The sequence below is a fragment of the Capricornis sumatraensis genome, chromosome 16 (genome assembly GCF_032405125.1).
Source record: "Capricornis sumatraensis isolate serow.1 chromosome 16, serow.2, whole genome shotgun sequence".
Lineage (NCBI taxonomy): Eukaryota > Metazoa > Chordata > Mammalia > Artiodactyla > Bovidae > Capricornis > Capricornis sumatraensis.
In genome coordinates this window covers 16386041-16401899 of record NC_091084.1, presented here as the reverse complement: position 1 = coordinate 16401899, position 15859 = coordinate 16386041, and the positions used below count along the sequence as shown (strand labels likewise).

The 15859-nt window shown below is 38.5% G+C and overlaps 1 protein-coding gene across 3 annotated transcripts in view; it reads right to left on the bottom strand.

The window, feature by feature from the left end:
- Positions 1–6946: 6946 nt before the first annotated feature.
- Positions 6947–15859, bottom strand: part of MTMR2 (myotubularin related protein 2) — a 109773-nt gene continuing 100860 nt past the window's right edge. For all 3 annotated transcript variants that reach the window (XM_068989346.1, XM_068989345.1, XM_068989347.1), the window contains 4 exons: positions 13922–14014; positions 10986–11099; positions 8997–9173; positions 6947–8308 (listed from right to left, as the gene is read on the bottom strand). In XM_068989346.1, coding sequence (XP_068845447.1) covers positions 8147–8308; positions 8997–9173; positions 10986–11099; positions 13922–14014 — 546 coding nt within the window. In that variant the 3' untranslated portion in view covers positions 6947–8146. The remainder of the gene's footprint in view (positions 8309–8996; positions 9174–10985; positions 11100–13921; positions 14015–15859) is intronic.

The following is a 15859-nucleotide window of genomic DNA, read 5'->3' as shown; positions in this document are numbered from 1 at the left end:
CGTTTCGGGAAAGTGGTGGGTGGCATGTGTACAGTGCTGTGGTGGTGCAGAGGGAGGCAGGGCGCGGCAGAGAAGGGAGTGAGGAAACAAGGATCATTGCCTGGAGAAGACAATGACTCCTTGCCTTGACATCTACAGGATAATTAAACTGAAGCAAGGATGCAGGAATCTGCGCGTACATGGAGAATTGGGACCAGTTGAGTAGTACTTGTACATAAAAGTTGAGTGTATGGCAGTGAGAATAGAAAGGTAAGCAGACAAATGCCAGGAGACTTAGGAGCTTTGACTTAACCACAAGTTTGTAAATCTCATATCCCTAATCACAAAGGAGAAAGTAGACCTGTGCAACCAATAGTCAGATAAAGTTAGAAAACATAGTATAACTGTAGATATAAAAAGTGCTAAGACTGCTCTCCCCAGCTTCCAAACACACCCCAATGGATTATCCTTTAGTTCTGTTAGGAACACCTTTATTACAAGTGTTGTTTGTTTGTTTGAACACATGCATTACAGAATGCGTATCACTTGCATGCACTGAAATAACACTGCTGAATACAGCATCAAGTAGCTTTGTTGGGAACAATATTATGTCTTCCTAAATACTTAACTACATGCATTTCAAAGTGGGTATCACTTCCAATCCCTGAAACGACACTGCTGGAACACAGCTTGTAAGTAGCTTTGTTAGAAACATCTTTATTGTAAGGAGGTTTTCAAATTGAACAAATTTGACATGTAACATTGTACAAATTCAAGGTGTATAGTGTGTTACTTTGCTATGTATTGTAATATGATTGCCACTGTAGTGCCATGTATCACATTATATAACTATAGTTCAATACTGTCTGCATTCATTACATTGTGCATTATCTCTATGGATTACTTACTACTTGTTGCAAGTTTGTACCCTTAACATCAGTCTTGTCCCTCTAAACTCCATCTCCTGCTAACCACTATTTTACGGATTTTTATAAGTTTGATGTTTTTAGATTCAACATGAGACCATTCAGTGTCTTTCTCTTCTCTGACTTAGTGTAATGTGCTCAGGGCTCCTCCATGTTGTTGCAAATGACTGGAATCCTTTCTCAAGGCTGAGTAATATTCTGTATGTATATGTACATTATTTGTATCCATTCATTCACTGATGGACTTAGGTTGCTTCCATATCTTGGCTGCTGTGAATAATGCTGCAGTAAACATGGGAATGATGCATTATTTTCTTTGAAATCCTATTTTCATTTACTTTAGTTCTTTACCTGGAAGTATCAGATCTATTTTTAATTTTTTGATGAACCTCTGTTTTACATAATAGTTGGACCAGTTTACATTCCCATCAACAGTGTACAGTTAACCCTTGAACAGCATGTCTGCACCCACAGATCCAACCTCAGATCATGTCGTACTGTAGTACCTAACTATTGAAAATCATCCAGGTGGACCTGCACAGTTCAGACCTCTTCACTGGCAACTGTGTAAGGGTTCCCTTTTCTCCACATCCTCACCAGCCAGCAGCGGTTATGTATCTTCTTGATGATAACCATTCCAACAGTGGTACCTCCTTTTATTTTTATTTCCCTGCAGATTAGGCATGCTGAACATCTTCATGTACCCACGGACCACTCTGATGTCCTCTTTGGAAAAACGTCCATTTAGTTTTGTCCATTTTACATTTGGATTTTTTTCATTGTTACCAAGTTGTATTTTTGTTTAACTATATTTTGGATATTAACCTCTTATTTAATACAGATCATCCCCTAGTATGATCCAGTTCCATTCCAAGAGCACATTTGTAAGTCTAATTTGTAAGTACAACAAAGTTAGCCTAGGTACCCAACTTACACAATTGGTTATATACCACTGCTTTTATGCTTGCTTCTGTACATCCTGGGCTTGAACTAAAGTACTATACACTGTATGGCAATGTACACCACCATGTACATGTACACCACCATGTACATGTAACGCACCACCACTTGTAGAGGATGCAGGCACGTGATTATGTATGCCAGAGACATGAACTTCTGTGATTGGACCTGTGAAGGCCTGTTTGTGTCTTTGAGAGTTCCCAGCTTGAAGGTTTGTTATAGTGGGGACTTATTCTATGTGGTGTATAAAAATTTTCTTCCTTTCACTAGGCTATTTTTTCTTCCTTTGTCTCTTTTTGCTGTGCAGAAGCTTCTGAGTTTGATGTAGTCTCCTCCGTTTTCTGCTTGTTTTTTGTGCTTTTGGCATCATGTCCCAAAAAATCATTGCCAAGACCAATATTGAGTATATTCTTCCCTTCTAGAAGTTTTATGGCATCAGGTCTTATGTTTAAGGCTTTGATCCATTTCAAGTTTTTATTTTTATTTCAAGTTTTATTTTAATGCATGATTTATGTCAGTATATTCAAAGCAGGCCTTTGATTACATTTCAAAAATTGCCCCTCATTGCCTTATTAATATCACATTAGGCTGTTTTATTCACAACACTTACCACTATTTAAGTTTTGTGAATGGTGTTAGATAGGCATCCGATTTGGGATTCCCTGCTAGTGCAGCTGGTAACGAATCCACCTGCAATGCAGGAGACCCTGGTTTGATCCCTGGGTCAGAAAGTTCCCTTGGAGAACAGATAGGTTATCCACTTCAGTATTCTTGGGCTTCCCTGGTGGCTCAGACGGTAAAGAATCTTCCTGCCATGCAAGAGACCTGGCTTCGATCCCTGGGTTGGGAAGAGCCCTAGGAGGAGGGCATGGCAATCCACTGCAGTATTCTTTCCTGGAGAATCCCCATAGACAGCAGAGCCTGGTGGGCTACTGTCCATAGGGTGGCAAAAAGTCAGACACGACTAAGCACAGTACAGGCATCCAATCTGGTTTGTTCTGCATGTGTTTCTCCAGTATCCCAGAACTTTATTGAAGAGACTTCCTTTCCCCATTGGGTGTTCCTGGATCCCTCATCAAATGTTCGTTGACCGGTGGGCCTCCCTGGTGACTCAGATGGTAAAGAATCTGCCTGCAATGCAGGAGACCAGAGTTCGATCTCTGGGTCAGGAAGATCCCTGGGGAAGGAATTGGCAACCTACTCCAATAACATTGCCTGGAGAGTTCCATGGACACGAGCCTGGCAGGCGACAGCCCATGGGGTCACAGAGTTGGACACGACTAAGCTACCAACACTTTCACTTTTCTCTCAGTGGGATTTAATTCTGGTCTCTCTATTCCAGTGGTGTGTCTATTTCTTGTGCCAGTAACATACTGTTTTTATTACTGTGGTTTTGTATTAATAGTATAGTTTGAAATCTGAAAGCATGATTCCCACAGCTTAGTTCTTTTTACCCAGGATTGTTTTGGCTATTTGGGGTTTTGTTTTGTGGTTCCACAAAAATTTTTGGATTGTTTCTTCTGTGTCTGTAAAGAATGCCTTTGGTATTTTCATGGGAACTGCATTCAATCTATAGATAGCTTTGAGCAGTAACAGTCATCTTGACAATTTTAATTCTTCCACTCTGGGCATAGGATGTGTTTCCATTTGTGTCCTCTTTGATTTCCTTCAACAAAGTCTTTCTTGTAGTCTTCATTGTACAGATCTTTCACTTCCTAAGTTAAACTTTTCCTCAATAGTTTATTGCTTTTAATGCTATTTTGAGTGGGATAGTTTTCAGGTACTTCATCATTATTGTAAAGGAATACAACTGACTTCTGCATAACTTTACTGAAATTGTTCATTAGTTCCAAGTTTTTTGGTTGACACCACGATTATATCCATATAAAATCAAATCATCAGCAAATAGAGAAGTTTACTCTTTCCTTCCTGATTTGCATGCCTTTTCTCTGTCTTGCCTAGCTGCTCTAACCAGGAATTCCAATACTATAATGAACAAGAGTGGTGAGAGTAGGCCTCACTGTCTTCTTGATTTTAGAGGGAAAACCTTCAGCATTTCTCCATTGATAGCTGTTGGTTTGGGGCATACAGCCTTTATTGAGGTATGTTCTTTTTTTTACCCAATCTGTTAAAGGTTCTTATCATGAAAGGATGTTGTATTTTGTCATGAAAGATGTTTATCTTTTTTTGCATCTACTGAAAATGGTCATGTAGCTTTTCTTTCACTTTACTGACATATTACATTTATTGATTTGCATATGTTAAACCATCCTTACATACTAGGGATCAGTCCCATTTGGTCATGGTATATAATCCTTTTTAAGTGTTCTTGAATTTGGTTTGCTCATGTTTGGTTCAGAATTTCTGTATCTATATTTAGCAGAGATATGAGTCTCATTTTCTTGTATCATCATCTGGTTTTGGTATCAATGTACTGCTGGCTTTGTAGATGAGTTTGTAACTGTTCCCTCATCCTCAGTATTTGCAAGTGTTTAGAGGAAGATTGTGTTGATTCTTTATATGACTGCTAGAATTCACCAAGGAAACCATCTGGCTCTGCAGCTTTCTGTGTTGTGGCATTTTTTATTTTTTGATTACTGATTCAATCTCTTTACTAACTACTGGTCTGTCATGGAGATTCTCCTCAGAAACCCAGGGTGTTGCTGAAGAGCAGTAGGACCGTCTGACTGCAGCCTCAGGGCTGGGCAGACCTGTACTCGCCCCTTTCATGTTCCCCCTCCTCTGCTGGACAGGTCGGCGCTCCTGCTGCAGCTGGTGTCGCCACAAACCTCCGGCTCCCAGGCCTCCTCTGGGGGTTCATCCACCCAGTTTCAGATACGCAGACGGAGAAATCTCAGGTGTCCTGGTGTGCTGTGCAGAGGCACTTCTGTCCAGTTATGCATGTCTGATTCGTTACAAGTAAAAGAGAGAGAGAAGGAAGCACTTGTGCCATCATGATGCTGACGTCTTCACTACAGGGTTATCTTGAAGGCACTCCATTTTGGAGACTCCCGCACAAAGTAAGTGAAAAAAACCACAAAATGGATAGAGAACGAATTTAGAAAAGAAAACGTAGCTTTAATATTGATGGACTGGTCATGTAAATACTGTTATAAATTTTCTTATTAAAAATTTCAGGCAATGACCAAACCATTATGGTACCACTTTTGCTAATCCTGTTGTTCAGTTGCTCAGTCATGTCCAACTCTTTGCAACTCTACGGACTGCAGCACGCCAGGCCTCCCTGTCCTTCACCATCTCCTGGAGTTTCCTCAAACTCATGTCCACTGAGCCAGTGATGCCATCCAATCGTCTCATCTTCCGTCACCCCCTTCAATCTTTCCCAGCATCAGGGTCTTTCCCAATGAGTCAGTTCTTTGTATCAGGTGGCCAACGTATTGGAGCTTCAGCTTTAGCATCAGTCCTTCCAATGAATATCCAGGGTTGATATCCTTTAGGATTGACTGGTTTGATCTCCTTGCAGTCCATGGGACTCTCAAGTCTTCTCCAGCACCATAGTTCAAAAGCATCAGTTCTTTGGTGCTCAGCCTTTGTGGTTCAACTCTCAAATTCACACATAACTACTGGAAAAACCTTAGCTCTGACAATACAGACCTTCATTGGAAAAGTGATATCTCTCTGCTTTTTAGTATGCTGTCTAGGTTTGCCATAGCTTCTTACAAGGAGCAAGCATTTTTTAATTTCATGGCTGCAGTCACCATCTGCAGTGATTCTGGAGCCCAAGAAAATAAAGTCTGTCACTGTTGGTACGTCTATTTGCCATGAAGTGATGGGACCAGATGCCATGATCTTAGTTTTCTGAATGTTGAGTTTGTAGCCAGCTTTTTCACTCTCCTCTTTCACTTTCATCAAGAGGCTCTTCAGTTCCTCTTCACTTTCTGCCATTAGGGTGGTGTCATCTGCACATCTGAGGTTATTGATATTTCTCCCAGAAATCCTGATAGAACTTGAGTTTCATCCAGCCTGGCATTTCACATGATGTACTCTGCATGTGAGTTAAATAAGCAGGGTGACAATACACAGCCTTGACATACTCCTTTCCTAATTTGGAACCAGTGTGTTTTTCCATGTCCAGTTATAACTGTTGCTTCTTGACCGGCATACAGGTTTCTCAGGAGGCAGGTAAGGTGGTCTGGTATGCCCACTCTTGAAGAATTTTCCAGTTTGTTGTCATCCACCCAGTCAAAGGCTTTACTGTAGTCAATAAAGCAGATTTTTTTTTGGAATTTGTTATCTATGACCCAACGGATGTTGGCAATTTGATCTCTGGTTCCTCTGCCTTTTCTAAATCCAGCCTGTACATCTGGAGTTCTCGGGTCACGTACTATTGAAGCCTATCTTAAAGAACTTTGAGCATTACCTCACTAGCCTGTGAAATGAGTGCACTTGGGCAGTAGTCTGAACATTCTTTGGCACTGCCTTTCTTTGGGATGGAATGAAAACTGACCTTTTCCAGTCCTGTGGCCACTGCTGAATTTTCCAGATTTGCTCATAGATTGAGTGCAGAACTTTCACAGCATCATCTTTTAGGATTTTAAAGAGCTCAACTAGAATTCCCTCTCCTCCACTATCTTTATTTGTAGTAATGCTTCCTAAGGCCCACTTGACTTCGCACTCCAGGGTGTCTGGCTCTAGTTGAGTGATGACAAGATTGTGGTTATCCCAGTCATTAAGACCTTTTTTGTATAGTTTTCTGTGTATTTTCGCTATCTGTTTTTAAAATTTTCTGTTTCTGTTAGGTCCATATCATTTCTGTCCTTCATTGCTAATACTGGATATATTAATAACAGAAATTATACTTACTCACTGCAAAATCAAGAGAAGGGCATAGGTTCAGCCTACTGAGTTAATGAGTAAAAAAATGCTATTTTTGATTATTATTTATCAGTTCAAATTGTACATATCTTTTTTTTGGCTGCAGCATGTAGGATCTTAGTTCCCTGATCAGGGATGGAACCTATGCCCCCTGCAGTGGAACAATTCAAATAACATTTCTGCAAATGCAACTTAAGACAACTTAGAACAAGGACAAAGTTTAAAAGTCAGTCGAAATTTTCTTTTAATTAAAGACCTAAGGGACAAGAAGCTCCTCTGTGTTACAGTACATAACATATGGCTCTTATACAGATTAAAACAGATACCAGGGAGTCGAGTGTTTATACCAGCGCTAGACTCTTCCTGTAGCAGGCAAAAAGTGAGGCAGGATTCCCTTTACTGGCATGGAGACTGTAATACATCTTTACATGCAATAAGTTCTTTGGTAGACTTAATCATTTGGTGGAATTACAGAATTTGCAAAGAAAAGTAGCAGTAAAATATTTCATGTAAAATTTGAGCACAGTACTTCTCATCATATGCTCTTTATGCAGACTTCATAAAAACGTCAATCCTACTAAACTTTTAAATAGAGCCTCAAAACTCACCCATTTACTTCTGTCTTCAGAGACATACAAAAAGTAAATAAGATACAGTAGGGCAGATAATGAGTTTTTAAAATACGTTTTATGATGTTTCCAATAACTGATCTGAAGGATGTGGACTCTCTGAAATCCTGGACAGCTGCCACTCTCCCTTGCAGTCTCCTCCCAAGCACATCTGTAAGGCATCATTTTGGAATAGCTACCTAATATATCTTAAATTAAGCACATAAATAATGACGGCAATAATTTTCAACTACTACTACATCATAATATCCTCAATATCATAGACCCGATTACATATGAAGAACATGGGTTTTGCATGGTAAAAGTTAAATTACTACAAAAAAGACAAACCCATGAAGTTGAGAAAGGAGCATCAACCCATCTTGATTTATCTACACAGGGCCCAGTATGTCCAAGTCCACGGAATGTCAGGATTGGCTGGAAGACTGATGCTCCACCTTCTGTGCAATGAGCGCTCTTCTGCCAAGAAGTGTTGTTCTCCAGTGGCTTGTGTTTTGATTTTAGCAAATACCAAAACTTCTGAGACAGTATTTGAAAATCAGAAACTTGTTCCCACTGTGGAGCCAGGATTCAAGCATTTTAATATTCTTTGGGCGACTTAGAAGATTAGTGTTGTAATCATGTAATTACATGTGAGGTTATTTCCCTTAAACCACCTGCACTGCTACAGTTCTGAACTCATCCTAGAGAGATCTGAAATAAATAAAGTGACTGAAGTTCTCTCACAGACGAGTTCTATGTTCAGAAGCCCTCCTCCTCCTGAAGCTGCCACTGTCATCAGAGTTCACCGCGACCGCGCCCCATCAGGCGGCGCTCTCACACGACCGTCTGCACAGGCGTGACGCACTGTGCCGGGGAGCCGGCTCTCTCTGACGATGAGGTTGATCGGTTGGAAATCTCTCTCTGTAGCTCCTCTACTTTCTTCTGAAGCTCTGCCCGTTTAGCAAGAAGCTCTTTATATCTGTTATGAATGGGCTCCTACAAGAACAATACACCATAAGGTTACTTAACTAAGCAATCTGGAACAAACCCGAAGTCAAATCATTCTTATATTTAGCTTCTTCCCTAAATGTTCAGTGTGTGCTTTCAGCTATGGGACCATGCCCTCCCGAACAGCAGTGAAAATTAACTTCAACAACTCCACTGACCCGCGGCTCTTTCACTGACCTCCCTGGTCTCCCCAGGTGTTTCCACAGAACACCCTGAAACTGGTGCTTGGCCAAATACAACAAATAATTAAGTAACAACATAATCTAAAAGCCAGTACTTAAAGATTTCCTGTCATTTAGTTGCAGACTTTTACCTTTAAACAGTTCTAGGCAGCAAATATTCTGTAACATTTTTAAAAATGGCTTTTAACTCCCCTAAAGCCATTTTCCCCAACCTCTAGAAGTTATCCAGCCCAGCACCCTCATTTAACGGAGGACAGAAGACGAGAATGAGCAGAAGTGATCTGTGCAAGGCCAAAAAGCCAGTCACGACAAGAGCCAGGGCACTACGCATCCCCACCACAGTGCTGCCTCTACTGTCCCATGTGACTGTTAACAGGAAAAAATGGAAATTTTAAATATGCACAGATGACTTTTCTAGCCACTTTAAAGGGGACAAAAGTAATTCATACAACTGCCTGGATAAAACCTCTCACTGGATATTGCAGGGCATATACCTGGGGCTTCATCCGGGGGTTCCACCTTACATAATATCCCACCCAGAGCTCTAGGTGGCGCATGCTGGCTACTGGGTAAAGGACATGATTGGAATAGCTCCCGTAGAGGGGATTAGTGAAGTCCTCCAGCTGGCTATTTATGTAAGACCACAGCGACACGGTCCTCCTGGGAAGATTCTATAAGAAGGAAAAATAGGTTAAGGTTTTCCACTACACAAGCTAATTGTACTTTAGATGAAATTTGTCAAAAGGCATTTGTGATCATTTAAACTGCTTTAGAGGGACAGAACTCAGATACTTTGGCAACAGCACAACTTCAATTAAAATTAGAGGAGTGGAAAACAGTGCAGTTCCCCAAAAAGGCAAACAGAGTTACCATGCCAGCAATTCCACTCTTTATATACATCCAAGACAAGTGAAAACACATGCACAAGCAACCTTGTGCACAACGGTGAAAGTAGCCATCGGTCACAATGACCGAAGAGCAGACACAACCCAAGTCCATCATCTGACAGATGGATGAAATGTAACATAATGATACAGCAGAATACCATTCCGTAATAAAAAGGAACTGAAGTAATGATACATGCTACAAATTGAACCTTGAAAACATTATGCTAATTGAAAGAAGCCAGACACAAAGGCCACACCCCAAGTGATTCCATTTATATGAAATGTCCGGAAGAGGCAAACCAACAGAGATTACAGTGTCTGCTAGGGTCTGAGAGGAGACAGGAACGGGTAGGTAGTAACTACTAATAGGCATGGGGTTTCTTTCCAGTGTTCTGAAATTAACGGTGGTGATGACTATACAACTCTAGATATGCTGAAAATTACTAAATTATATGCTTTGAAAGTGAATGTCATGGAATGCAAATTATAGCTCAGTTTTAAAAACTTTTTTTTTTAAGATATAGTAAGTCCTACTTGAGGCTCTCAAAAACTGAAAGTCTCTTTGAAAGTTATCCACTGATCATCTAACATTCAATCAATTCTTGACTGGCTTGTGTGCATAGAAATATTTACTGAAGATGTAAGGGTGATTTTAAAAATTTAACATCTATCTTCAAGGAATTTCTAGTCTAGGAAGCACTTACTACATTGCCATTATCACAGTGTTTTGTATGGTTTATTTTATTTAATCCTTACAATAGTAAGCACTATTAAGTACGTAAGTTAAGTACTATTATCCCTACTTTACAGAAGCTGAAATTAACTTGCTCAACTTCACACAGTAAGTGAAAGATCTTAGATTTGAACCCAGGCAGCCTGGCTCCAGAGCAAGCATTCTTTGCCACTAGGCTTTACAGAAAAGCATGAAGAAACTGAGAGTCACATTTTTTAGAATGGAAACTGAAGCAGAGGGAGACACTAATCAAGATAATTTAGAACTTCATACATAAAGCAGATGTGTTCTGAGGAACACAGAAGTAAAACTTGAAACATAATCATTATACATTTCTTATAAATAATATCAACCACGGAAAAGTGCTATCTCTAGGCAAGTGGGGTAAGAAATTTAACTTTCTCCTTAATATCTTCACAGTGTTTGAATGTTTTATGCTATTATTTTACAATTAAAAAAAACTAAACTGGTTCATATGTATGAGAATGTATCTGGGAATTGAGCTGTGCATTCATTCAAATGTGTATTTTTTGCTAATTATATCTTGCTGCACCTGCTTTTGATGGACTTCCATCCTGCAGGGAGTGTGGTAACAGGTACACGAGTGCTCCTAAGACACCGCATACTTCAGTTTCCTTCAGCAGATGCTGCCTCCTACCCATCCTCATGACAGAGGTACTTTAAGACAGATCAAGCTAAGATGTATGGAAAGAAGTGAGCATATTACAGTATATAAAAGAACACATGGCCAAAGGCATCATGCAAAAGAACAACTGTTCAGCTGAAAGCCATCCCAGGCTGCACTCAGCAGAGAAAGTGTGTATATACAGACAGAGGCGGGATGGGCAGGGATCGTGTGTTACCTCTTTGCCTCTCTGCTGTTCACTGTTACAGAGGAATGTTCCGAATAAACAGCTATATAGGTGGTCCAAAATGGTAATGAGAAAATATTCATTGAATTCAAACGCTGTAGGAAACTGCAAATCAAACATCAAAACACACGAAATAATTAGGACAGCTTCCCAAGCATGTTCATCCCTGTACATTGGTGGGTGCTTTGTAAAACTGCTTAAAATTAGGCTAAACAGTATTCAAAAACTATATATTTCTAAGCTATTATGGTATTATTAATATTTGCTTGGTTTTCTGTTCAAAAAATACCACTCTGCTGAGATAATTTCTCCTAATATCTCCTTTTCTTGTACAGTAAGAATCTGAATGCTCTGATCTTGCTGTTCTTCTGTCCATTTATCAGTTAACTCTCAACTTGAGGCTGATGTGACTTGTCTTTCTCTGCCAAGAATGACCATAAGCAACACAGTAAGATTTTTCTTTAAATTTTCAACGGCATAGTTTTTAGGAATTACACAAAAAATATCAATGTCTCGAGAAAAGGAGATGTGCAGCTCATTTAAAAGCCAACCTTACTCATCTTTTCAAGGAACATGTACTCAAACCATGATATCTTATAATCCAGTACTTTGGCAGCCTTTCTTAAAAGAGGAAATTCACTCTTTAACTAGGACAGGTGTTTGACTGGATGTCTTACACAACATAATTTGGGGGTAATTTATCAAGGACCAATTACAGATCCCAGGAAGGTAAGGGATTTAGTATAATCCATCTTAACCATTTACTGTTTCAAGAATTATTTGAAAGCTTCTATGTAAGACTGTACCATTTATAGGACTGTGAAAAGGAATTCCATGAATATTTGGATTGTGGGTTTAGTAAATAAATACTGGTGCCAAGTTTTTCTTACAATGATCCCTACCCAATAGTGGATGAAAACAGCATAAACTGCACATACAAGGGACAAGAGTGAAAACAACTTTGTCTTCAAATTTCCTAAATTCATTAGCAGGATAACAAGGCAAATTTATCTTCTTAAACAATTTACTCTTGAATAATAATTTTTGTGGTTCTGAAGCAAATGAAGCAGGTGATAAAGCACATGCCAACATAAAGCCAATTAATCATAAAAAACTTTGTCAAATTCCATCCATACATTTACAGAATAAATCCCATCTCCTGTACTGTTACTCTTAAACAGCTTATTTATTAGCCAACCATGAATGCACCCTACATCATTACATAGCAATTCGAAGGAGTTAAGCCTATGATTAGCCTTTTATCTTCTTGGCAAAACTATTAGCTCAGTTATGAGAAAACAGCTTAATTAGTGGAATTTCCTCACAAACACTACTAAAATAGCATTATTTAAATAGAACATTGTCCCTGCTATTGTTTTTAAAATCCTGAGCAAAGAAGGAATATTTTGTTCTCCTTATATGTTTAAAATCTAAAGGGCCCCTTCATCCTGCTTCCTGATCCCAGCAGTAAGAGATGATGATGAGGGCAGGAGGAGACATAGAATCTGGCTAATTGTAACACAACTGGTCTTTTTGATAAATTTGCTATTTAAGTCTCTGCATAAACATTCAATTATTTATAAAACTGGTGACTGCCAACAAATATTATTACTATTTCACATGGTGAGGAGGAAAATACCAAAGAAAAATATAAGCAGACATGTATAATAAAGTATATTTATTATATACACTTATATAATGAAATATATTTTTTTATTTATACATATATAGTGTATTTTAAATTCTTCAATGAAATAAGATTTAATATTACTTAGCAACGTAAGCTCAAAATCAAGAGTTAAACTGCTTTTAGATGTATGGCATACAAAAAGTTAACACAATTACTAAGAAAGAAGTACATTTGTCATGTATTCTCCTATGCAATCAGTAAATGTGATCTATTTTGTTTTTTTAACAAATATACCAGAAGCAAGAGTTACTCCTTTCAAGACACTCTCCCTGGAGAGCAGTACACTTAACCATCAGCGACACATTTTGTAGTCCCCTGATAAGGCATATTTGATTTTTCCCAACACTGTCAAATACTATCTTAAAATAGAATATGGTAATAGTTTAAAGTGGGTCCAGACTTCCCTGGCAGTCCAGTGGGTAAGACTCCACACTGCCAATACAGAGGTACAGCCAAAAGATTTAAAAAAAAACTCTTATTTCGTTTTTCTCTTAATGAAGTAAAGAATATTTCATTGAAGCTGAAACAGAATGCTAATGCCAAGCAGAGCCAGCAAGTGCCCTACTGTAATTCCCATGGCAGTCCAACAAAAAACCAACCAGGCTCCCAGTGGTTTGAGGTCTAATAGAACTCCTGGATAAATATCTGATATACCACTGAGCTGTACCTAACTTTTGGGTTTTCAGATCATTTATCATGAGTTAAACTTTTTTAAGACATGAACTCTTTACCTCATTAGTAAAGTTATCCCATAATAAATCAGGTATTTTTCAATCTCCTCTTGTATCTTTCCAAAGCACTAAACCTATTCACAGTAATATTTCAAATCATTTTCTAGAATGTTGATAGCTCTAAAGCACGTATCTCTTGCTCCATACCTAAAAACAAAAAAACTGAATCTATTTTATATATATGTTGCCATGATTTCCATCTAAACACATTTTCTCATCAAAACTGCCTAAAATAGGATTTCATTTTGAGTTACCTTGCCTATTTCATTTCTTTACCTCCTTTAGCAATGTATAAATGAATTTTTGAGTGGCTATATTATCATTATCTAACATAAACTTAAAATATTAAATAAAATAATTTAATGTGATAAAAAATACTTCTAGTATCTAGGAAACTTATAAGAACTTCCACTTTACATGAAATGTAAGACAGTCAGTGACTAAACCCATCTCTGACTGGAGAGCTTAAAAGAGAGCTCTAAGAATGGATACCCCAGATAAATTACCTGTCTTGTCATCTGCCAGACACAGTCAATAAACTGAAGAAAGACAGGTGATCTGTCTGCATCTGCATGGTTCTTATCTCCATGGCCAACTCTCTGAAGCAAAGAGTGAAATATTATATGAGCTTTGTAGGAATTTTTACCTTTTGATGAAAGTAATTTTATTTTTCAAGAAAAGTAACATTTTCTCAATATTTTATAAATTCAGAAAATCTTTTTAAAAGAGCACTGCAAGAAAAAACAAAAATCACTAAATTCCACCAAGGAGAAATGTCTATTAGCGTTTCAATCTGCAACCTGTCCAATTATTTCCTGGCAGGAGACACTTGTAACAGGAATTACAAGTCTGTTTAACAAATGAAGCTTAGATCCTAAAAAGCTGACAATGGGAGACAGGAACAGTCAGACCTCAGAGCCCAGATTTTTGTCCCGAAGATTTACTATGCCCTGAACATTAACAGTTCCCTGCACACTAGCCCCAGGAAGCACAGATCTCCTTTAACACCTTGGCCAGGGCATGAGGGGGACCTACTGCATTGGAGCTCTAGGCGGTCTTTCAGAAAGAATCACATCAGCACAAACCTCGGAAAACTTTAAAAAAATGTTTGACATCTCCCCTCAAGCATCTGCACTCACCTACTTTCTTATCTTTTTTCTCCTCTGAGGACCTCTGCTCCAGATGACTGAGATAAACACCTACCCTATACCCCAAGGCAGCGATTCTAAGAGTGATCCAGACTTCCAGCAGTGGGAGAGATCTGTGCGTTCAAAACTATTTTCATAATATTACTAAGACATGATCCACCTTTTTCGGAAGGTTGACATTTGCACTGCGCCGTGCTTAGTTGCTCAGTTGTGTCCGACTCTTTGCAACCCCATGGACTACAGCCCACTAGGCTCCTATATCTATGGGGATTCTCCAGGCAAGAATACTGGAGTGGGTTGCCATGCGCTCCTCCAGAATGGTGTAAAGGGGATGAAGGAAGAAAACTTTTGGTACCTTAGGAGAAAATCAGGAAACAAGGCACTGGAATCGAGCTATACTGTAATTATTATGTTTGCCCTGCCAAACACTTGCAGTTAAAGAAAAAAAGCTAATCTCTCTTAAGCCAATGTCCTTGATGAAGCAGTAAAAATTATTATTAACTTTAATAAATCTCCACATTGGAGTATAATTTTTTAAGTATCCTATGTAACAAAATGGGAAATACACATAACATGCTTCTGTTGCAGGCTTAAACAGAACGTAGGAAACACAGCTTTTGCATGGACCATCATTTTAACTTGAAAGAACAATTGATATATGAGTTATGGTTATTAAGATCTTAATATCTTGTAGATATCTTTTTTGAAAATATACAAAACTGAATGTGTCACTCACTTCAAGGAAGACAATGGACAGTATTTGTTACCAATGATGAAATTCAAGCTGTTGAATGAAAGTTAAATTTGAGGGAAAATTTTACCTGCCACAATGAGTTTGATAATACTTAAAACATTTTTCTGATAAAATTAGTAGTAGTATTAATATCTGTGATTTTATTACATATAATGAAATGCATTAAGACTGGAGCTGTGTAAATCAGTAAGCCAGTATCTTCCCAATTACCAACACATGATATTACAAAATCATGCACAGGTAAAAGATCTACTTATTCAAAGTGCAAGACGTACCAAAGGAATTAAATAGAACAAACACCAAAAAACCCATCGAGCTAGTTTTAGATTCCACATTACAAACAACCACTAAGAAACTACCATTTGCCCAGTTTTGGCACAGTAGCAAAAACTATCCACAATTCCCTGGAAAAAATTAAAATACCCTTTTTTTCAACCTATATATCTGCATATGGTTAAATTTTCCTCATATCTTCAATCAACAGAACATATTGCAACAAACTGAATGCAGAAGTAGATAAGAAACTTATCTTCTATTAAGCC